The 23,857-nt window shown below is 44.9% G+C and overlaps 2 protein-coding genes across 3 annotated transcripts in view; one reads left to right on the forward strand and one right to left on the reverse strand.

The window, feature by feature from the left end:
* LOC110509793 (uncharacterized) lies at positions 1-9,913 on the reverse strand. 2 transcript variants are annotated; one of them, XM_021590907.3, is made up of 8 exons: positions 9,676-9,913; positions 4,476-5,048; positions 4,145-4,311; positions 3,903-3,998; positions 3,021-3,811; positions 2,699-2,834; positions 972-2,519; positions 1-840 (listed from the first exon to the last, which is right to left on the reverse strand). In XM_021590907.3, the coding sequence occupies exons 2-8, from the start codon at positions 4,765-4,767 to the stop codon at positions 667-669; spliced, it is 3,204 nt and encodes a 1,067-aa protein (XP_021446582.3). In that variant the 5' UTR covers positions 4,768-5,048; positions 9,676-9,913; the 3' UTR covers positions 1-666. The 2 variants fall into 2 exon arrangements, with proteins under 2 accessions (XP_021446582.3, XP_090048240.1); XM_090192114.1 differs by lacking the exon at positions 9,676-9,913 and having other exon boundaries at positions 2,673-2,834; positions 4,476-4,591.
* Positions 9,895-23,857, forward strand: part of LOC110509817 (glycogen synthase kinase-3 beta) — a 27,414-nt gene continuing 13,451 nt past the window's right edge. The window contains exons 1-5 of the mRNA XM_036941570.2: positions 9,895-10,026; positions 10,265-11,431; positions 16,463-16,650; positions 22,704-22,787; positions 22,913-23,023. Coding sequence (XP_036797465.1) covers positions 11,257-11,431; positions 16,463-16,650; positions 22,704-22,787; positions 22,913-23,023 — 558 coding nt within the window. The 5' untranslated portion in view covers positions 9,895-10,026; positions 10,265-11,256. The remainder of the gene's footprint in view (positions 10,027-10,264; positions 11,432-16,462; positions 16,651-22,703; positions 22,788-22,912; positions 23,024-23,857) is intronic.

Raw genomic sequence — 23,857 nt, forward strand, 5'->3', positions numbered from 1 at the left:
TATTATCAAATATCATTTAATCATTCATTTATCTATTTACAGCAAAAAGAGAAACAGTCATTGTTTTCAAAGTAAAAATCACATATTACAGACAAGCACTGAATGAACATCCATGGGCAGTCAAGAACATGACAAACACAGGAAATGGCCCTCGATTCACGTCTGTCACTACCTCTCCACCACCACTGACCGGCTCTGTCTTGTCTTTCTGAACATGAGATCGTAACACATTTGGTCTGGAGGAGTGAATGAACACCTACTGTTGTCCTGCCTGCTGCAATTGTAGACAATCGTTTTTGTACTCAACAATGACAACCAGACCAGTGTTCCTACACTGCTGTAGTTCACTAGATCACAGTTTAATCTTCTACTGCTCCCCATACATTCACCCCAATAGGATAACAGTCAGTAAAACATGCTCTCTGCCAGTCAAGAGTCAGTACACTCCCACAGCCCACACAGGTAGTTATGTCATGGTTCTCCAATAGTTGAGCCTCTCACTGGCTCTCGGTAGCTGTAGATACATATTTGAGGCTTGTTTGATGGTTCTATGACAGTTCTGTGATAGTTCCGAGTCGTGTCTCTTTGACCCTCAGAACATCTAGATCGTCGTGTGAGGGTTATCTGATGGTTCGGTCATGGTTCTGAGTTGTCTCTGTCTGGCCTTTAGATGAGCTGTAGACTGTCTACAGAGATGGAGTCCATCCTCAGACTGCTCTCCAGGGCTGTGTGGTAGATCTCTATAGCCTCAGCCAGGGGTAGGGTTCCTCCCTCACTGGTCTCTATGATGGCGATGGTCTCCCCAAACTCATTACACATGATGGTGGGAGTACCCTGGGTCTGAATAGGAAAGGAAGCATTGTATGGAGGATGTGAGAGAAAAACATATGTGAACAACATATTTTCTCAATTTTACAGACTAACACACCTTCAGAGGCCGCACACAGACCCCGTCAGCCCCTCCCCCTCACCTGCTGTTGGGTCGACGTCTGTATGTGGAACAGCTGAGGCTGCCCATTGGCCAGTTCCACCTGGGATGCCTCCACTAGCGCCACGGCGGCGCTGGTCTCCATGGCAACCTGTGCTGCGGCCGCCTCCTCCTGCCTCTGCTGGCGTGCGTGGGTCTTCCTGTGGTTCCGCAGGTTGGAGAAGGACTTGAAGGCCTTGCCGCACACCAGACAGGCGTGGGGGCGCTCCCCCGTGTGCGTACGCCGGTGTTCCGCCAGGTGCATGCTCTGGACAAAGCCCTTGTCACATATTTCACAGCGGAACGGTCGCTCCCCTGTGTGTGTGCGCAGGTGCTCTCGCAGGTGCGTGTTCTGACGGAAGCGCTTGCCACACAGGTTGCAGGGGAAGGGGCGCTCTCCTGTGTGGATGCGCTGATGCAAGGTCACGCCAGAGGAGGAGACAAACAGCTTACCGCAGGTTAGGCACTGGTGGGATTTACCCCTGGCCACTGCACCACCACAGGACCGACCAGGAACCAGGCCGTGGCTCAGCTGATGCAGACGCCAGTTGGCTGCAGAGTTGAGCTTCTTCCCACACACAGTGCAGTCCAGGCCCCCTCTCATGATGCTGGTGGTCCCGGTGTCTTCTGAGGTGGAGGGCTCTGAGAGGGGCTCCCCGTCAGGGTACACTTGGGGCTGGCTCTCTAACCCACCCTCTCTGTCTGCCTGGGCCTCAGTGGGGTGGACCTCCTGACAGTGGTGGTCTCTCTTCCTCCTGTGCAGGAAGCCAGCCTGGCATTGGGGGCAGGAGAACGGGGCCGGGGCCCCCGGGTGAACAGTGTAGCGGTGGGCGGCTAGCTTGGCCGGCCGTACGAAGGTGGCGGGGCAGTCCGGGCAGGGCCAGGGAGGGAGGTTGGCATGGAGTAGGCGGTGCTGCCGGAGGTTGGATGACTGGGTGAATGTCCGGTGGCAGATGTCGCAGCGGTAGGGGCGCACGCCAGAGTGCGTGAGGTTGTGGCGAGACAGGTTGGCCAGGGACGAGAAGGTTTTTCCGCAGTCTGAGCACTGGAAGGGCCGCTCGCCGGTGTGTGTGCGCAGGTGGTTGCGTAGGTGCATCTGCTTCTTGAAGGTCTTGGTGCACACGGAGCACTTGAAGTGTCGCTCGGAGACGTGGGCCGTATGGCGGTGTTTGACCAAGCGGAGCAGGGAGGGGAAAGCTTGAGGGCAGGAGGGGCAGGGGAACGCTCCCCGGGGGCCAGCTGGACCAGAGGGGTTAGGGTCAGTAGAGGAACCAGGATCAGCAGTATGTTCTCCCGGTTGGGACTCTCCACTGCCCCCTGGTGTCCCCTCCACATCCACCCCGTTCTCCTTTCCTCCCTCTGCCCTGCTCAGGGAGCTGGAGGCAGTGTCCTCCCCCGACTCGCCTATCTCCATCTCAGCCTCAGTAAGGGGGGCCATCAGGTTCTCCTCGTCCCCCTCCATGGGGCTGCCCTCACCCCTCTCCCTCAGGGCCCGGGCTCTCTGAAGGATGGACAGGGCTGACAGGGACATCCTCCTGGGGGCCGCTGGGACCTGCACAGGACATCGTCAAAACACATGCTCATACATTGACCGGTATGGGACTGAATTTAACTAGAGAAACAAAACATCTGCATACATTTCTCATTGATGAATTGCGCAAAACATTTCTCAAGTTAGAATTTGGAACTATAAGAACAATATTACCATTTTTAAAAAGAAAACGTGGTTACCAGGACGACGGGGGTAGGTGTAGTGGTGGCTGCTTTGGTGGTGTGTGTTCTACGGTGGTACAGGAACTTGGTCATATTGGTGAAGGTCTTGGCACAGTGCTCACACCTGTGGAGCGGCTCTGCTGTGTGAGACTTCCTACAGGACGGAGGGAGGGATGATGTGAGGGATGAAGAGAGAAGTAGGGAGAGACGGATATAAAAAGAGAAGAGAAGATTTGTCTCAGAGCCTTCAATAGAATTGCATTCAAAAAGCAATAGACAGGAAAACATTGGGGATTGTGATGGTTCATGATGTGAACATGATGTCTTGTCAGGCACCTACCTGTGTATGATGAGGGTCATCTCTGTGTTGAAGCCGTGACCACAGTCCACACACAGATACCGAGCCTCCCCGGAGTGAGAGCGCATGTGTGTCTGCAGTGACATCGCCTTCTTAAACACCTTGTCGCACTCCCGGCACTCGTATGTGCCATGCTCGTGCACGCGCCTGTGTGCCGCCAGCCGATTGGCTGATGTGAAGGTACGCTGGCATTGGCTGCAGTGCAGGCATAGGGGTGTGTTTCTAGATCTTTTAGCCAGGGCGCGTCTCCCCGTTCCCTTCCCCCTCTCCTCTGCCACCCTCCCCCCATTCTCCTCCTCTCTCTCCTCCTCCCTCCCTCTGTCCTCCTCGTATCCCATCATCACCCCGTCCTCACCACTCTCCTTCTCCTGGGCCAGGAAGTGCTCCCCCTGGTGTTGCAGGAAGTCCTCTGGGGTCTGGAAGAGGAGGGCACACTCGGAGCACTCATAGGGGTGGAAGATCACCACCTCCCCCTGCTGCTCTTTCTCCTCCCGGACAGCAGACAGCGCCACCTCCAGTCTCTGGAGGCCGTTCTCTGGAACCCCTAGCTTTCCTACCGAGCCCACCCCTAGAGGAGTGAGCAGAGGGGGCAGCAGCTTGGCGCGCCGTAGCCCGGGGGTACTGGATCCATCGGCCAGGGCCTGGGCACTGCAGATCTGGAGACGCATGGTGGCCGAGCCGGGAAGGGGGGAGACGGGGGGTGGGAAGGTGGCCCGGGAGGGGGTCGAGGGCTGGGGGGCAGACTGATGTTGTTGTTGTTGTTGGGCCAGGACCTGAGAGGGGGGCACAGACATGATCATGTTTGAGTGAGAATAACTGGTTACTGGTTTTAAAAAGCTTTTTGACATGAAGTGTGTACAGTACCTGAGCTAAGATCTCCCCAGCTTGTTGTTCACTCAAGACAAAGTTCTGAACACTGACCAAGGGTGTCACAGTACCATCGGGCTGCAACACATACTCCTGGGAGAGAGATGAGGGGGGAGGAAGTTTGAGCCAAGAAAGGAAACACCTAATTCTGCCTGTCTGCTTTTGCGCAAAAGAACACCAGCCTGTAAGCCATTTGATGAAGGGTTTTCTGATGAAATGTGTTGGTATTTAATACTCACAGTCTCTGTGGCACTGTGTGTGCTGCTCTTGCTGTGGGTCTGTCTGTGGGCCAGCCACACCTCTGGAGAGTCAAACAGGGCCAGGCAGTCTAGACACTGGTACTGGACAGGCCCCGACACCTGGCCCTCTGTCCCTGCCTCGTCTGTCTCTAACACCTCACACAGTTCTGGGGAACACAACACAACGTTCAGCAGGCGAGTCTCGCTATCTAGCCCCTCTACATTCAAACAACCTCTGCCTTTCATCCTTGAAACAAACCACCACCTTCAACCCCCCTCCTCAAGACACATATCCACCCTTTCCTGTCCTCCACCATCCCCTCCCTCTCACCATGGTCCTCTGTCTCCAACCCTGCCTCTCTCATGTGCAGCTCCTGGTGCAGTAGCAGTTCATCTGGGTTCCTGAGGAGGGCACCACACTCCAGGCACTGATACTGGCTGTCCCCGTACTCTGAGATGCCCTGGATGGCCATGGCCTCCCCCTCTTCTCCCTCCTGCCCTGTGTGGATCTGCTGGTGCATCAGCACTTCTTCTAGGGTGTTGAAGAGCTGGTGGCACTCGCTGCACATGTACTGGTGCTGCACGTCGTACATGCCCTCTGGGTCCTCCTGCTGGTCATCCATGACTACTGCAAGGCGGTTTTTTAGGACCGTGTGTGTTGGTCAGCACAATTCAAAGAATGATAAAAAGGCTCCTGTCCTGGTCTGAGTTACAGCTCTGTGTTACGATCTTGATACAAGTGTGCCTCGATTGTTGAACTGAAGACTGATGTCTGTTAGTGAGCAAACAGTGTGTTGTGAGTTTTAGGGCTTGAACCAGTAACAATGATTTGTAAAGTAGCTAGCCTCTTTCCTCAGGTCTCTCACTATGATGTTCTGTGATGTCAGGACAACAGGGAGGGAGCCTGAAAAAAAGCAAAATACGGTAGTCTGTCAGCTATTTGGTAACACCTGTCCCAATCCCCAACTGGCCCATAGACATTATTTTAGTTTACAATGATGTAGGTCATTTCCATGTAAAAGGAGCCATGAGCACCAACATGTGATGTTGATAGGCGCATATCTCAATGTGGCCCTCATACAATCATGGCCACCTAATCATCCCCAGCTTCCAACTGGCTCACTCATCGCCCCTCTTCTCCCCTGTAACAAATCCCAGGTCGTTGCTGTAAATGAGAATGTGTTCTCAGTCATCTAAGGGTTAAATAAATACAATTAAAATGAATAACAAAAAATATATCAAAATGAGTGTCAAATGAAGTCATAGATAAATGTTTCTAGTAATTGCTTCGTTTTCTGGTCAAAAGGATGGAAAGAGGTCTTAGATTTACCAGATAAGCCTTATTAAAAAAGCGATTAGAAAGACATCAAAACACAATCATGTTGAAGTAATATTTAGGTAAACAACAAATAATTTCTCCAAAACTAAAATGTAGGTTGCCTTCTTAAAACACTGCCTTGTGCCTTGTAATTCCGTTACCAAAAACCACATATCTTTAAGATGATAATGAAAGTTCACAGAAGCAACAAGGTAGACCTACCAATTAGTTTGGGTTTTTTACAGTTTCTGAATAATTTAGTGATTATAACTCGTAATTCTGTTACCAAATTGGTAACATAATTACAGAAAAAACAGTAACGGAATTACAGCAATTGAATTGAACACAATGAGAAATCAAATCATAATGTCCTCCCTTCCACTGGCATACTGTTATGTTCAGCTCATAACTGTTTGTCTCTTTCTGTTGTCTGGTGGTCAACGCGAGAGTGTGAAAACAGTCTGGACAACCTCTCCCTCTTCTCTCTCTAGTTAATATCACCTCTCCCGGTTCTTACTGATGACTACCCAAGAGCCCCCTCTCTTTCCATTTACTAAAACTGTAACCAGCATCCACACCCACTGAGCACCGGAAGTCCATGGACGTTGAAATGTAGTTGAAATGTCAACGTCCACATACGTCATTTTGGGGGCCAGTGATTTGACCCAAACACAGACGTCCATGATTGGTGACCGGACCAAATCTGAACCAATCATAAACGTCTATGTTTCACAAGTTTGGACATTACAATAGAGTACAGTACATTACTGTGCTCTATTGTAATGTCCAAACTTGTGAAACATAGACGTTTATGATTGGTTCAGATTTGGTCTTGTTTGTGGGCGGAGCTCATTCGAATAATAGTCAGTGTGTAGAATGATACCCATATATGCAAAGGATGATATTGCATATTTATACCTTTGTGTACCTATTCAGGATGAATCATATAAAGAAAATGACATTCATATTAGAGGTCGACCGATTAAATCGGAATGGACGATTAATTGGGGCCGATTTCAAGTTTTCATAACAATCGGAAATCGGTATTTTTGGATGCCGATTTTTATTTTATTTTTTACAACTTTATTTGACGAGGCAAGTCAGTTAAGAACCTCTAGTGACTCCCCATCCCGCACGAGGGAGCATAATCATCGACTGACTCTAATTAGCATAACACAACGGACATAAATATTCCTAGAAAATATTGCTATTCATGAAAATCACAAGTGAAATATATTGAGACACAGTTTAGCCTTTTGTTAATCACCCTGTCATCTCAGATTTTCAAAATATGCTTTACAGCCAAAGCTGTAGGCGAAATAGCTCCGTTTGTTCTTCACGTTTGGCTGAGAAATCGGCCGGAAATTGCAGTCACGAAAAATATTCCAAATTAGCTCCATAATATCGACAGAAACATGGCAAACATTGTTTATAATAAATCCTCAAGGTGTTTTTCAAATATCTATTCGATAATATATCCACCGGGACAATTAGCTTTATTCCAATCGGTCCTACCTCTGTATTTTACGCGAGAATCTCTCTGGGAGCATCAGGTGACCACTTGCGCAATGTAGCCGCTTACGGGTATTCTTCAACATAAATTCGTAAAACTACGTCACAATGCTGTAGACACCTTGGGGAATACGGAGAAAAAGTAATCTGGTTGATAGCCCATTCACTGCTCAATAGGGACGCATTGGAACGCAGCGCTTTCAAAACATGAGGCACTTCCAGATTGGATTTTTCTCAGGCTTTCGCCTGCAACATCAGTTCTGTTATACTCACAGACAATATCTTTACAGTTTTGGAAACTTTAGAGTGTTTTCTATCCTAAGCTGTCAAGAATATGCATATTCTAGCATCTTGTCCTGACAAAATATCCTGTTTACTACGGGCACAAAAATGAAAATACTGCCCCCTAGTCACAAAAGGATTTATTAAGAACACATTCTTATTTTCAATGACGGCCTAGGAACGGTGGGTTAACTGCCTTGTTCAGGGGCAGAACGACAGATTTGAACCTTGTCAGCTCAGGGATTCAATCTTGCAACCTTACGGTTAACTAGTCCAATGCTCTAACCACCTGCCTTACGAGGAGCCTGCCTGTTACGCGAATGCAGTAAGAAGCCAAGGTAAGTTGCTAGCTAGCATTAAACTTATCTTAGAAAAAAACAATCAATAATAATCACTAGCTAACTACACATGGTTGATGATATTACTAGTTTATCTAGCGTGTCCTGCGTTGCATATAATCAATGCGGTGCGCATTCACGAAAAAGCACTGTCGTTGCTCCAACATGTACCTAACCATAAACATCAATGCCTTTCTTAAAATCAATACACAAGTCTATATTTTTAAACCTGCATATTTAGCTAAAAGAAAGGTTAACAAGCAATATTAACCAGGTGAAATTGTGTCACTTCTCTTGCATTCATTGCACACAGAGTCAGTGTATATGCAACAGTTTGGGCCGCCTGGCTCATTGCGAACTAATTTGTCCGAAAGGTTGTGCAATGTAACAGCAATATTTACACTTATGGATTAGATAAAATACAGAACGGTTCCGTATTTCACTGAAAGAATAAATGTTTTGTTTACGAAATTATAGTTTCCAGATTCGACCATATTACTGACCTAAGGCTCGTATTTGTGTGTGTTATGTTATAATTAAGTCTATTATTTAATAAAGCAGTCTGACTGAGCGATGGTAGGCACCAGCAGGCTCGTAAGAATTCATTCAAACAGAACTTTCGTGCGTTTTGCCAGCAGCTCTTCACAATGCTTCAAACATTGAGCTGTTTATGACTTCAAGCCTATCAACTCCCGAGATTAGGCTGGTGTAACCGATGTGAAATGGCTAGTTATTTAGCGGGGTGCGCGCTAATAGCGTTTCAAACGTCACTCGCTCTGAGACTTGGAGTAGTTGTTCCCCTTGCTCTGCATGGGTAACGCGGCTTCGAGGGTGGCTGTTGTCAATGTGTTCCTGGTTCGAGCCCAGGTAGAGGCGAGGAGAGGGATGGAAGCTATACTGTTACACTGGCAATACTAAAGTGCCTATAAGAACATCCAATAGTCAAAGGTATATGAAATACAAATCGTAGAGAGAAATAGTCCTTTCATTCCTATAATAACTGCAACCTAAAACTTCTTACCTGTGAATATTGAAGACTCATGTTAAAAGTAACCACCAGCTTTCATATGTTCTCATGTTCTGAGCAAGGAACTGAAACGTTAGCTTTCTTACATGGCACATATTGCACTTTTACTTTCTTCTCCAACACTTTCTTTTTGCATTATTTAAACCAAATTGAACATGTTTCATTATTTATTTGAGGCTAAATTGATTTTATTGATGTATTATATTAAGTATCATATTAAAATAAGTGTTCATTCAGTATTGTTGTAATTGTCATTTTTACAAATAAATAAAATTAAAACAAATATAAAAAAATTGTCAGATTAATCGGTATTGGCTTTTTTTGGTCCTCCAATAATCGGTATCAGCGTTGAAAAATCATAGTCATCGACCTCTAATTCATATCCATAAATTATGCATTTCTGTGTAGTACATATCAGGGACCGATGATGTAATTTCGTTACCGTAATTCTGTTACTTCACTTACTGTAGTTCAATAACCAAAATAGATTTTCTGTAATTCTGTTAACGAACTTTGCATCTACACTCATTCCAGTAAATGTTTTTGTTTAGCATACATTTTAAAGTGAAAAATTTGAGTCTCAGCGTAATTCCGTTAACATGGAATTGCCCTGTAGCTATTGCATGGTTCCATAAAATCGTCATAGAAAATAGAGCTGATAGCTAGCTACACGCTAATTAGAAGCTGCAATAAGCAGCAGAAGCTAACTGCATGTAGGCGGGATGTGTTAATAGTTAACAGGGACGTGTATTATTAGATTAATTTTTTCTACTCAAATATGGCATATAATTCATGACATTTAGTTTATACAAGTTTATACAAGTCACAGTGCTGCATGATAGCTTGTAACATTGCTTCCTGTGTGTTATCATTCATGTGGCGAGCTGTTGGCGGCGCTCTCTCCGATATCCGAGACCTCTTCGGAGGCACCGCTGTCTCCTGACTGTGGTTCCCCGGCTCAAGGCGGTCGTCAGGCGGCGCTATGCACTTTTCCCCGCAGGTCTCCGGTAGACACGACAGGCCCTTCCTTCCCCTCCCGTTCAAAGAATCTTACCTCTCATCTACTGTCGTTGGACAATCCCTCGTGAGGTAGTCACAAAGCTCCGCAGAAGCAACAATGCACTCTCCGTTCCGGCTATAAGTGAATTAATGCACTGATTTGACAGTACGCATTTCAAATCGTGAATCGTCTGGCAGAGAAACATTTCGGTGCACGAAAAACATCGTTTGTCCTCGGATCATCCCCCTGTTGTCGGCACGCTCTGCTGCCTTGCGCTCTGGCCTTGTGACTTAGGAAGGAAGTGATTGGATACATTCCCTGTCAGTCATCAAGCGGTCTTTAGGGCATTTTCACAAAAAACGTACTGTATATTTGCGGTAGTGGGAGTTTACTGTCGCCATGTCGGTATGGTTTGTCATTTTTTTTTTAATGTTATCTACTTTAGACCTGTTTTACATTTTTTTTTAAACCGCGCTCATCTGATCCTGTTTGTTTAAACTTTAAATAATGGAAACTTTGAATAATGGATCATTGTTATGCTATATTAATATCACCATAATGAGAATATGTACAGTGTTTGCTAACCCTGCAATCTGAAACAACAATAAAATGACTTCTATAACTTGTTCTTGAATTGCCACAGGCTGACACTCACCTCTACTCCAACTTCTTAGCTGTCTGAATGAAGACTAGAGTGGCTAAAGGTGCTTGCCCACCAGGCAGTGAGAAGAATCCACTCTCCATTCTTCTGGTGATAACATCATGTGAACCTGCTATATTTTTTGATTTTCAAATCTCTTTTTATGCCAAGATGGTCAACTTGGTCTGCTATTTTCTCTATCTTTGTGTGTATGTCTGTCTCTTGATTGAAATGTATTTATGCTATTGTTGAGCCCCATCTCTACGTCAGTGGTTCACAACCAAGGGTAATATTCCGTTTATGATACAGTAACCAAAAAAGGTTGGGAAGCACTGCTCTACATTTTCAACTCCTTAATGCCTAGTTAAAAATATATATATATATTTAAATGCAAATTACATTTTAGACCAGTCATTTCTTCACTCATCATTCATTGGGGAGCATTACAAATGGTCAAGACAAGCACAATAAGAAGCACTATGAATAAGCTGTCTTTGGTGTGTATTTTCTATTAGAAGACGAAATATATTATCTTTATTTGTATACTTCTACCGTTTGTAACCACTAAGCTCCACAAGTGCACTTTGGGGTGTAATCATTAGTCCAAACAGTTGCAAACTGTTGCATGTTGCAACGAAGCGACAGTTTCTATTGGCCAAATTCAGGTAGGCTCCGCCCTGTGTCGTTCCGTTGTTTTCGTGAAAGAAACGTTTTGCAACAGAATTGGTGTAATGGATACACCCCAGTTGGATCTACCCTCAAAACTTCGTTACCCATGAAGCAGTGCTATCAGCCAGCGCGTTGCTGTGCGTCAAGTCCAACCACTGTGCCAAGCGAAGAAGAAAGGGGGAGACGTACAAGCTAGCTAAAACGATATGCTACCAATGCAGTTACATTTGTAACGACTACTTTAGAAAGGATAGGTCAACTCTGTGCCTGCTTGGCTTTAAATCGCAACAGACTTTTCCCCTGCCCCGGCTTTAGCGCACATAGATATGAGCGGCAGCGGGCGGCCCAGGACCAGCTCGTTTGCTGAGCCTCCAGGGGCTCCCGGAGCCGTTTCAGCCGCCGCCGGATCGTCTGTTACCGGAGGGATTTCTGCAGGAAAATCTGGGGCTTCACAGGCCACAGGGAGCAGCTCGACTGGCTTCGGAAATTTGAAACTAGCCCGTGAGTATAGCTAATTGAACAAAAAAACGAAGGGATCGGGATATATATATGTGTGTACTGGTAATTTAAACGAAGTATCTAACTAAAAAAATGGATAAAACTGTCGATGTTATCATTTCTAGAAGCAAACCTAGCTAGCTGGCTAGGCTATGTATGTTTTTGTAGAAGGGATAGTGGGATCAAGCCGGGCTTTGATTGTGGCAAATCTAGCTAACGTTAACTAGAATAGCATTTGAGGCGAAACGTCTATACGATGTTAGAAACGGGGGAGAAATTGGTGAAAATAGAATGGAACCAAATTTCGGTGATATTTTTAGTTGGAAGCCAGATTGGAAACCGGGCATCAACGGTAACGTTACCTACCTAGGTGAAATCAAACGAGGTTGACCGTCGTCCTCATTTAGCTAGTTAGCCTGTAATCTTAGCTATTAGCATTGAAAGTTATGTAGCTGGTTGCTTAGTTAGCTAGCTAACGTTAGACAGGTAACTTAGCTAACAGCTATATATGCTATTTAGGGAAACGAAGTTCACATATCGTCAAATATTGGGAATTTATACGACATGGCTTAACGTGACCCTGACCAATTGGCTTTGAATTTAGCTAACTTGTTCAAGAACGATTTACGTGCTGGTTTGGTTAGCTTGTCCAAGGCAGGAATAGAATTAGCCAGCTGTGTCAAAGGTCTGTCAATGTCATTTTTATAACGTTACAAGTCCAGTTTTGTTTTGCAGTTCTTTGGTCAACCGTTTTAGATTGAGCAATAATGTGGGTGGTAAGGAACCGTTACGTATCTATCATAACAACGTATTTCCAATATGTGTTGGTCTCATCTCGTTATTGTTCAAGATCTATGATTGATTTTCCTCATATTTGCATAATTTGACACGTCCATATATTGATAGATCAAATAATCTTCATAGTTAGGCAAGTCCTATTGCTTTCCATTGAGATTTCCGCACGTTGAGGATTCTTCCAAAGGGTCTCATTCGCACCAATTTTTACAGCCAGTGCAATGACAGGAATTGACTGTATGCCCAATGGTAGTTTGGATATGCAGTGTTGGCAGAATATCTACAGGGAGGGAGGTAGAGAGGGAGGTGTTGACATGGTCAGACTTAGGGAAAACCCAATCTGGAACATTGCGCCACAATGTCCATATCAAACAGAAGGTAACAAGTCAACTCTGCAATATGTCAGGAGGTGGTTGAAAGATTACCCATCAACTTGGTCTGTTCTTCTCTCTACCTTTGTGTGTATGTCTGTCTCACTGTGTAATTCTGAGGAGTCAGATCTTCAAACTGCATTGCTGACTTTTCCTAAATGTTGCTTCAGATGTATTTATGCTGTTGTTGAGCCCCTGGTTTTCTCTACATCATTGGTTTCCAACCAAGGGTACTTACTATTCAGTTGATGATACAGTAACCGAAAAAGGTTGGGAAGCACTGCTCTACATTTTCAACTCCTTAATGCCTAGTTAAATAAAAAATAAAATATTTAAAATGCAAATGACATTTTAGACCAGTCATCATTTCTTAACTCCGTTCATTGGGGAGCATTACAATTGTCAAGACAAGCACAAGAAGAAGCACTATGAATCCCTCTCTTTGGCGTGCATTTTCTATTAGCAGTTGAAATATGATTGTTATTTGTATACTTTTACCGTTTGTAACCACTAAGCTCCACAAGTGCACTTTCTGAGGTGTCATCATTAGTCCAAACAGTTGCAAACTGTTGCATGTTGCAACGAAGCGAGAGTTGGCAACACAATGTCCATGTCAAACGGACAGTAGCTAGTCTACTCTGCCATATGTCAGGAGGTGGTTGAAAGTGTACCCATATTTTGGTAAGACTTTAGGTTTAATAGGGACCCACTAACACTTTTATCAATTCAGATGTATTTGCCGCTGACATTCCTTCAGTTGAAAACCATAAACGTTTCATACCAGTTTCCAATCTGATCACTGAAGACCCGGCCTGGGTCAACCATGGCACTTCAGACTGCACTGTGAATGTGCTCAGCTCACCAATGGAACCATATGGGCTCATGTTGAAGCATCAGTGTGAAGGGATTTGACTGGAGAGATTGAGGCAGGGAGGGTGGTGGTGGTGGGGGGTGAATCATTGGAAAGATAAGCTGGAGGTGGGAGATGAAGACTGGAAACAGGTGAGTGACAGATAAATGACGAGCATATACACGGTGCTGGTCAAATGTCTTCTCAGTTCAGCAGGGTATACATGAACACCTAGCCTAATCAGCAGGTCATCCGTGGCCCAGTCTCTGTTCAGGTGTTCTAACAGTAATCCTCGGTTTTGAATGGGGTCTGATTTTGGTCTCACCTGACCACAGTACTCTATTCCTAGAATGTTGTGCCCACTGATAAGCGTTGTTCCTGGTCTGGAGGTGTCTGGACCTACCAGAAACCCCAACAAAGGTGCTGCGCTACTGTTAGGTTTCTGGAAGTAACACTGACTTGTCTAAGTGAAGTGCAAAGCCAAGATCAAGGGTTGTAAATGTCTGACAAAAAGGTGTCAGACAAGACAAGTCATAGGCAATAATTGCCACTAGGATTATCTTAGTATCCTGGGGCTGCATTTAGCGTTACTAACGTTTCTCAGCTTCCTACTGCTCTAATGTTCTCAGCTCCTATCCTGGGGACCCACATGACTGCACATATTTGTTTCAGCACTAACACACCTACACCTGATTCAACTAATAAAGGGCTTGATGGTCAGTGAATTAGTTGCATCAGGTGTGTCTATATTAGTACTGGGCCCGGTTTCCCAAAAGCATCTTAAGGCTAAGTTCACTGTTAGAACCATAGGATCCTATGCTTCGAAGATCAATTTAGGCTTAAAATGCTTTTGGGAAATTGGCCCAGGTCTGGAACAAAACTGCAGTTGTGGGCCACCAGGGCTGGAGTCGAGGAACACCATAATAAAGAGTAAGTGGCAGTGCCACTAATCTGGTTAATATTCTCGACCTCTCTCTGTCAACTTTGTAGGATACTGCAGCTCTGGCATAAATAAATGTTTGCTTGTAATGCATGGCTGTGTAATCGCTAATCCTTTTAGTGACTGTGTTCACTTGCTTTATATTTAGAAATAAGCGATGAGTTACTTGAGACTAAAGTCTGAATGTTCTGGAAATCACTTCTCTCCCTCTTACTCTTTCATTCAATCCTACTCATCAGACCTGTGTTAACTTCCTCTTTAGGAACCAAAGCACTTCCCTGACAGCTGATCTGTCTGACTGCTCATCTTTGCATTCATCATTAAAGTGACTATCATGCCACTGCTGTTTCATATTTAACACTCCCCTCTGACTCCACTCCTTAAGAAGAGGGCTACACAGACGCAAACGCTGTGAGCCACATGATTACAGATCAGATGACGTTCTCTGGTCGTATGAGACGTCAGAAGGAAGAATAGTTTAGTGAGTCATGTAAGGATCTGGTTTGGCTTAATCAATTAATCTAATGCCTACCCAGTGTGAAATCTACAACTAGCTATGATGACCCTTCATATACTAGTATGTGAAAAGCTATGTAAGGCATCTCCAGTGTGTTTATTTAAACACGCCATCCAGCTCTTTCAGACATCCAGAGGTGTCTAGTCTACATCATAGGAGTTGACTTTAAATCCATCAATCAACTGCGCCCACCTAATGCTTTTAGCAGTGCTGAACAAAAGCTCCTGCCGTTCACCCTCCCTTCCAGTCTGATTCCTGAGACTGACAAAGTCCGGCTTTACACCCTCTAAAAAAATACAATAAAAAATCTGGCTTTACAAATAGAGGATCCAAATTAAATACATTTCCATCTTCAGCAGAGGAAGATCCACATTTGTCTTCTCAACCAAATCTTAAGCTAGTCACCCACTTAAACAGCTTTGTTCTAGAGGCCTTGTCAGACTTTAGAGTAGAACTGGGAGATACAGAGTTATTAGAGAAAGCATGGTCATGTTGAGGCAGGCGAATTCAGGAACCGGCGCACACACTCACTGGGTGTGCTACTGTACTGTCCATTCAATGTTATCACAGGCTCTGACAAGCTAGTTGGCTCCAGGCCCTACCTCTACTGTAGTGTTCCTCCTCCCTTCACAGTCTGTGCTACTGGTGTGTCAGTCAGTTCACCCTCAACCGTTCACACACACACACACCACGCTGAACTGCACGTCTGACCCGAAGTAGAACTGTCACTCAGAGAATCTGAGAATCTTCCTTTCCGCAAGGTCGCACATCAGACAGACAGTAGGGCTGTGATGATACCAGTATTGTGATATTTTTTTCCATGTCATCAATGAAAACATGAAGCAGACCACTATTTGGTCTTGAAAATTTGCTATATGTAAAATATTGTACCCTATGGCTTGGAAAATGGATGACAACATGTTAGTTTCCAGCATTAGGCATTTTTTCCTAAAGAAGTTAAACCACCGCGTTGCGTTTTGTTTCCTTGCCAAGATACTGAGTATCGCAATACTAGTGTTGTCCTGGCCCTAACAGACAATGGCCCTGTTAAACACTTTAAAAACGCACCCTCCGTTGCATGAAGACAGTAATTATAGATCTGACGTATTGTCAGGGTCCTAGTATTTAAACCGTACTGGCCAGTGTAGTGAGGGGGTGAAGAGGTTAGCGGAGTTCAGAGCTGTGACAGCCAGGCGTGCAGCCTCCCCCTGGGGAGCCGGGGAAGGTGAGGCAGGGTGGAGGTGGTTCACTAGCTACTACAGCTCATTACCAGCTAGTATTATGTGTCTGTGGGGAGAGGCTTCCAAGGTTACGGACATTTTAAAGGGGGAGGGGGAGTGATGAACATTTGTTTAGTGTTTCCCCTCAGGGGATTGGGGGAAAGGATGAGGTGACCGTCACTACGTTTCCTGCCTCTAAACCAGAGTCATGGTCCTCTCAGTGTCTGTGTGTGTGTGTGTCACTGCATCTGGATAACATCTAAAATACTTGGGGACCTTTAGCCCCCTTCCCAAATGGTCATGTACCTTAATGTGTTTTGACCTCTGTACCTCTCCCCCAGGAGACAGTGGCAAGGTGACGACTGTGGTGGCCACACCAGGCCAGGGTCCAGACCGCCCACAGGAGGTGTCCTACACAGACATCAAGGTGATCGGGAATGGTTCCTTCGGCGTGGTGTACCAGGCCCGCCTCATTGACAGCCAGGAGATGGTTGCCATCAAGAAGGTTCTGCAGGATAAGAGGTTTAAGGTACAGAGTCTACAGACACATAGCACAACCCACTTCCACTGGCAGTCTACGCCGGTGTTGTAGTACTCGAGTCCTGATTTTAAATAAATAAATGTATACTTGTGACTTGACCATTAATGACTGGGACTCACCTTCCCGTGTATTTGTACTTGGACTGGATAGGCTACTATGATAAGCAGAACATTAGCAGCACTGTGTGTGCAGAGTATTGAGGGTTCTGTTCTCTAGCTAGCAGTGGGAATGACGCGCCACACTGGCACACGCGGCCTACGTCGGGCGGTGCGCTGCGGCCTACGTCGGGCGGTGCGCTGCGGCCTACGTAAAAAAGTATTTGGTCAGCCACCAATTGTCTCACTTGAAAATTACAGGCCTCATCTTTTTATCATAGGTACACTTCAACTATGACAGACAAATACTTATTTTCCACCATAATTTGCAAATAAATTAATTAAAATTCCTACAATGTGATTTTCGGGATTTTCTTTTCTCATTTTGTCTGTCATAGTTGAAGTGTACCTATGATGAAAATTACAGGCCTCTCTCATCTTTTTAAGTGGGAGAACTTGCACAATTGGTGGCTGACTAAATACTTTTTTGCCCCACTGTATCTGTAAGGTCCCTCCGTCGAGCAGTGAGTATCAAACACAGATTCAACCACAAAGACCAGGGAGGCTTTCCAATGCCTCGGAAAGAAGGGATACCTATTGGTAGATGGGTAGTGGACATTGAATATCCCTTTGAGCATTGAAGTTATTACTTACACTTTTTTATGCATGCTTGTTTTTTTAAACGGTTGAATTAATAAACTAAACTAATGCTAAAACCCAGTCACTACAAATATACAGGTGTCCTTCCTGACTCAGTTGCCGTAGAGGAAGGAAACCACTCAGGGATTTCACCATGAGGGCGATGATGACTTTATAACAGTTGCGGAGTTGGTTGTGATAGGATAAAACTAAGGATGGATCAACAACATTGTAGTTACTCCACAATATTAACCTTATTGAGAGTGAGAAGAAAGAAGCCTGTACGGAAGGAAAATATACAAGGCACTAAAGTGATGCTGCAAAAAATTTGACGAAACAATTAGCGTTTTGTCCTGAATACAGTACGACACATTACTGAAAAAAAAGAGACTGAATGGCGCTAAACACCGGAAAAATCCGAAACTTGCTTCAGATTGCTTTCCACCAGGCACTGGGAGATAAATTCACCTTTTAGCAGGACGATAACCTAAAACACAAGGCCAAATCTACACTGGAGTTGCTTACCAAGAAGACAGCGAATCTTCCTGAGTGACCGAGTTACTGTTTTGACTTAAATCTACGACAAGACCTGAAAATGGTTGTCTAACAATGATCAACAACCAATTTTACAGAGCTTGAATAATTCTTTAAAAGAATAAGGGCCAAACGTTGCACAATCCAGGTGTGGAAAGCTCTTAGTGACTTACCCAGAAAGACTCTCAGCTGGAATCGTTGTCAAAGTGCTTATACAAAGTATTGACTCGGGTGTGGTTTACTTATGTAAATTAGATATTTCTGTATTTCATTGTCAATAAATGTGCCAAAAATATTTTTATACATGTTTTCATTTTGTCATTATAGGATATTGTGTGTAGATGGGTGAGGAAAATAATAGTTAATCCATTTTGAATTTGGGCTGTAACACAACAATAAATCAAGGGGTATGTATGTAAGCTGCACATCGTAAGTGACTCACTTCCTTGTAACCATCAGTCACCAGCCTACTATTTAGCTTTGCCTGGTTAAGAAACACAAACTGCTTTATGAAATTGAAAACAATAGTACTGAGTTTAAAAGGAAAACAAGTCTAAAAAATTCTCTCTCTCCCCTTGAGTATTAAAAAGTAGGCTCTTTGAATTTGTCATCTCGCTCTACCCTCCCACTTTCCCTAGTCTTCCTCTGGATTTCACTCTGGAACAACAACAAAAAATTGCTGGGCAAAAGCCGAGACAAGACCTGAAAATGTTACAATTATTGGAAATAATCATTTGGGAGCAATATCCAATTCCGTCCAGAGACCATTCATCCCTTCAAAACCTAATTGAACATTCTATTAAAATAAAATGTTTGATCCTGTGTATGAAGGACTCGTGGGCTATTGCATATCGTAGGCAATTATGACCTTTGCAACTGGAGGAAAATCTTTGCGTTACTTCAATGCTCACATAAAAATCTTCCCACCAGACCGCCACTAGTTGTTGCTGGGCAGATTTATTCTACCAAATCCGAGCCAAATCAAGAGGAGCCACTCTAGCAACATACGAGCATCGAGCTAGCAAGCCGGCAATACAAGCGAGCAAAAAACATTAGTAACCAAAATACCAAATATGTCTAAAGAACCCCGACTTGTAACTTGCTTTCAAATTTTTTTAATATGCACAAACCAATATCGTTGTTATTTTTTGCTAAATTTCAACCCTGTGATTCAGACTTGAGCACTTGGATCAGGACTTGAGCACGGACTTCACCATTGGTGACTCGAACTCAACTTAGCCTTAGACTTGTGACTCAAGCACATGACTCGGTTTAGTGACTCAATTGAAACACTGGTCTACACACACACAGTGCAACTCACTGCCACTGGCAGTCTACAGAAACACACCATTGCCCCTCACTCACACACTATCAGATGTATTTCTGTATGTTCTCTCCCCATAACTCAATGTTATTACTGTTCAATGTTACTACTGTTCTTCACCACTTCCGGCGCCGACAGAGATGGCCGCCTCGCTTCGCGTTCCTAGGAAACTATGCAGTTTTTTGTTTTTTTACGTGTTATTTCTTACATTAGTACCCCAGGTCATCTTAGGTTTAATTACATACAGTCGAGAAGAACTACTGAATATAAGATCAGCGTCAACTCACCATCAGTACGACCAAGAATATGTTTTTTGCGACGCGGATCCTGTGTTCTGCCTTACAAACAGGACAACGGAGCGGATCCCATGCAGCGACCCAAAAAAAACGACTCAGAAAAAGAGGGAAACGAGGCGGTCTTCTGGTCAGACTCCGGAGACGGGCACACCGTGCACCACTCCCTAGCATTCTTCTTGCCAATGTCCAGTCTCTTGACAACAAGGTTGATGAAATCCGAGCAAGGATAGCATTCCAGAGGGACATCAGAGACTGTAACGTTCTTTGCTTCACGGAAACGTGGCTCACTGGAGAGACGCTATCCGAGGCGGTGCAGCCAACGGGTTTCTCCACGCATCGCGCAGACAGAAACAAACATCTTTCTGGTAAGAAGAGGGGCGGGGGCGTATGCCTTATGGCTAACGTGACATGGTGTGATGAAAGAAACATACAGGAACTCAAATCCTTCTGTTCACCTGATTTAGAATTCCTCACAATCAAATGTAGACCGCATTATCTACCAAGATAATTCTCTTCGATTATAATCACAGCTGTATATATACCCCCAAGCAGACACATCGATGGCTCTGAATGAACTTTATTTGACTCTTTGCAAACTGGAAACCATTTATCCGGAGGCTGCATTCATTGTAGCTGGGGATTTTAACAAGGCTAATCTGAAAACAAGACTCCCTAAATTTTATCAGCATATCGATTGCGCAACCAGGGGTGGAAAGACCTTGGATCATTGTTACTCTAACTTCCGCGACGCATATAAGGCCCTGCCCCGCCCCCCTTTCGGAAAAGCTGACCACGACTCCATTTTGTTGATCCCTGCCTACAGACAGAAACTAAAACAAGAGGCTCCCACGCTGAGGTCTGTCCAACACTGGTCCGAACTAGCTGACTCCACACTCCAAGACTGCTTCCACCACGTGGACTGGGACATGTTTCGTATTGCGTCAGACAACAACATTGACGAATACGCTGATTCGGTGTGTGTTCATTAGAACGTGCGTTGAAGATGTTGTTCCCATAGCAACGATTAAAACATTCCCTAACCAGAAACCGTGGATTGATGGCAGCATTCGCGTGAAACTGAAAGCGCGAACCACTGCTTTTAATCAGGGCAAGGTGTCTGGTAACATGACCGAATACAAACAGTGCAGCTATTCCCTCCGCAAGGCTATCAAACAAGCTAAGCGTCAGTACAGAGACAAAGTAGAATCTCAATTCAACGGCTCAGACACAAGAGGCATGTGGCAGGGTCTACAGTCAATCACGGACTACAGGAAGAAATCCAGCCCAGTCACGGACCAGGATGTCCTGCTCCCAGGCAGACTAAATAACTTTTTTGCCCGCTTTGAGGACAATACAGTGCCACTGACACAGCCTGCAACGAAAACATGCGGTCTCTCCTTCACTGCAGCCGAGGTGAGTAAGACATTTAAACGTGTTAACCCTCGCAAGGCTGCAGGCCCAGACGGCATCCCCAGCCGCGCCCTCAGAGCATGCGCAGACCAGCTGGCCGGTGTGTTTACGGACATATTCAATCAATCCCTATACCAGTCTGCTGTTCCAAATAGGTCCACAGACGATGCAATCTCAACCACACTGCCCTAACCCATCTGGACAAGAGGAATACCTATGTGAGAATGCTGTTCATTGACTACAGCTCGGCATTCAACACCATAGTACCCTCCAAGCTCGTCATCAAGCTCGAGACCCTGGGTCTCGACCCCGCCCTGTGCAACTGGGTACTGGACTTCCTGACGGGCCGCCCCCAGGTGGTGAGGGTAGGCAACAACATCTCCTCCCCGCTGATCCTCAACACTGGGGCCCCACAAGGGTGCGTTCTGAGCCCTCTCCTGTACTCCCTGTTCACCCACGACTGCGTGGCCACGCACGCCTCCAACTCAATCATCAAGTTTGCGGACGACACAACAGTGGTAGGCTTGATTACCAACAACGACGAGACGGCCTACAGGGAGGAGGTGAGGGTCCTTGGAGTGTGGTGCCAGGAAAATAACCTCACACTCAACGTCAACAAAACTAAGGAGATGATTGTGGACTTCAGGAAACAGCAGAGGGAACACCCCCCTATCCACATCGATGGAACAGTAGTGGAGAGGGTAGCAAGTTTTAAGTTCCTCGGCATACACATCACAGACAAACTGAATTGGTCCACTCACACAGACAGCATTGTGAAGAAGGCGCAGCAGCGCCTCTTCAACCTCAGGAGGCTGAAGAAATTCGGCTTGTCACCAAAAGCACTCACAAACTTTTACAGATGCACAATCGAGAGCATCCTGGCGGGCTGTATCACCGCCTGGTACGGCAACTGCTCCGCCCTCAACCGTAAGGCTCTCCAGAGGGTAGTGAGGTGTGCACAACGCATCACCGGGGGCAAACTACCTGCCCTCCAGGACACCTACACCACCCGATGTCACAGGAAGGCTAAAAAGATAATCAAGGGCAACAACCACCTGAGTCACTGCCTGTTCACCCTGCTATCATCCAGAAGGCGAGGTCAGTACAGGTGCATCAAAGCAGGGACCGAGAGACTGAAAAACAGCTTCAATCTCAAGGCCATCAGACTGTTAAACAGCCACCACTAACATTGAGTGGCTGCTGCCAACACACTGACACTGACTCAACTCCAGCCACTTTAATAATGGGAATTGATGGGAAATGATGTAAATATATCACTAGCCACTTTAAACAATGCTACCTTATATAATGTTACTTACCCTACATTATTCATCTCATATGCATACGTATATACTGTACTCTATATCATCGACTGTATCCTTATGTAATACATGTATCACTAGCCACTTTAACTATGCCACTTTGTTTACATACTCATCTCAAATGTATATACTGTACTCGATACCATCTACTGTATCTTGCCTATGCTGCTCTGTACCATCACTCATTCATATATCCTTATGTACATATTCTTTATCCCCTTACACTGTGTACAAGACAGTAGTTTTGGAATTGTTAGTTAGATTACTTGTTGGTTATTACTGCATTGTCGGAACTAGAAGCACAAGCATTTCGCTACACTTGCATTAACATCTGCTAACCATGTGTATGTGACAAATAAAATTTGATTTGATGAATTCTTAAGACCTAAATTACACCCCCTTGCTATTTCAATTACTCCAGAACCGAGAACTACAGATCATGAGGAAATTGGACCACTGCAACATAGTCAGGCTACGTTACTTTTTCTACTCCAGTGGGGACAAGGTATGTACAAGTCACACTACCAGGTATTGGGAACAACATGACATTTTCACGTTTAAGAAAAATCCAGACTTGTCAAAAAATGTATTGAAGAACATTGCTCTTCTCCTATTGTTTTCCCCTTACAGAAAGATGAGGTGTATCTGAACCTAGTGCTGGACTTTGTTCCAGAGACGGTGTACAGGGTGGCCCGGCACTTCAACAAGGCCAAGACCACCATCCCCATTATATACGTCAAGGTAATGCACTCACTACTACTTCTCTTCCCATGTTTCTCTTATTACTTTCCCTCCCTTTTTATCCTCGTTCTGTCATTTTTTTCTTTTCGCTCTCGCATTTTCTCACTCAGTCTCTTCATCTCTCTGTTGCCATCTCACCCCTCCATTGTTCCTCTTTAAGCTCCATGCTGCTAGAGGCAGAGTTCTCTATTTAAATGAAATGGTACTAGGCTTGGGCGGTATACCGGGGTATTTGGAAATGAAGTTTTTCAATAAATGTTCATATTTGTAGCTATTTTCTAAGTAAATACCTGCAGTCAACTTGTGCAATACATTAGGAGATGAAGCGGATTGCGATCTTCATTTCAACTGTCACGGTATTTTACATTATGAAGCCTACCGTAGTTCCCCAGAAAGCCAGTCACGTGTTTGTTTTTGTAAATGGCACAACGGGAGAAAGCGGGAGCAAGTGAGTCCAGCTGTTTATTGATTAACTGTTTTTTTTCCCCCTCAAGAGTGATTAGGGACATGCACCTATAGTTTTCCTTCCCAGAAAATACATTCGTTCAGCAGAAAAGTGCAAAGCTATTTGGCTGACATTGTAAATGAGCTTACAATGAAAAAGCAAGGTATTTCTTGCAAAACCAATGCATGGCTGTCATATTTCTAATGTTTACCATAGAAACAATGTAGCTGGCTACATTTCCTAATGTTTTGCTTGAAGTTAATCTTGCGTTTTACCAGAGAAAAGTAGGCTGGTTACACTGAGGAAAAGTAGCTACACATCAGAGCGTTGTCTGCTGATAGAATGCCCTTAGTGAGTTCTCATCCCAGTGGACAAGTGCAACTGAAGCA

Source organism: Oncorhynchus mykiss, chromosome 2, assembly GCF_057628025.1.
Source record: "Oncorhynchus mykiss isolate SJ-2025 chromosome 2, ASM5762802v1, whole genome shotgun sequence".
In the NCBI taxonomy this organism is placed as follows: domain Eukaryota; kingdom Metazoa; phylum Chordata; class Actinopteri; order Salmoniformes; family Salmonidae; genus Oncorhynchus; species Oncorhynchus mykiss.

What these genes read in the sequence shown, in the direction of transcription:
- LOC110509793 (XM_021590907.3), bottom strand. Translation starts at nt 4,767, where the DNA reads ATGGATGACCAGCAGGAGGACCCAGAGGGCATGTACGACGTGCAGCAC. An exon ending in CACACAGTGCCACAGAGACT is followed by an intron (nt 3,999 to 4,144) that starts GTGAGTATTAAA and finishes TCTCTCTCCCAG; the next exon opens with GAGTATGTGTTGCAGCCCGA. An exon ending in AGACGTCGACCCAACAGCAG is followed by an intron (nt 841 to 971) that starts GTGAGGGGGAGG and finishes TTTCCTATTCAG; the next exon opens with ACCCAGGGTACTCCCACCAT.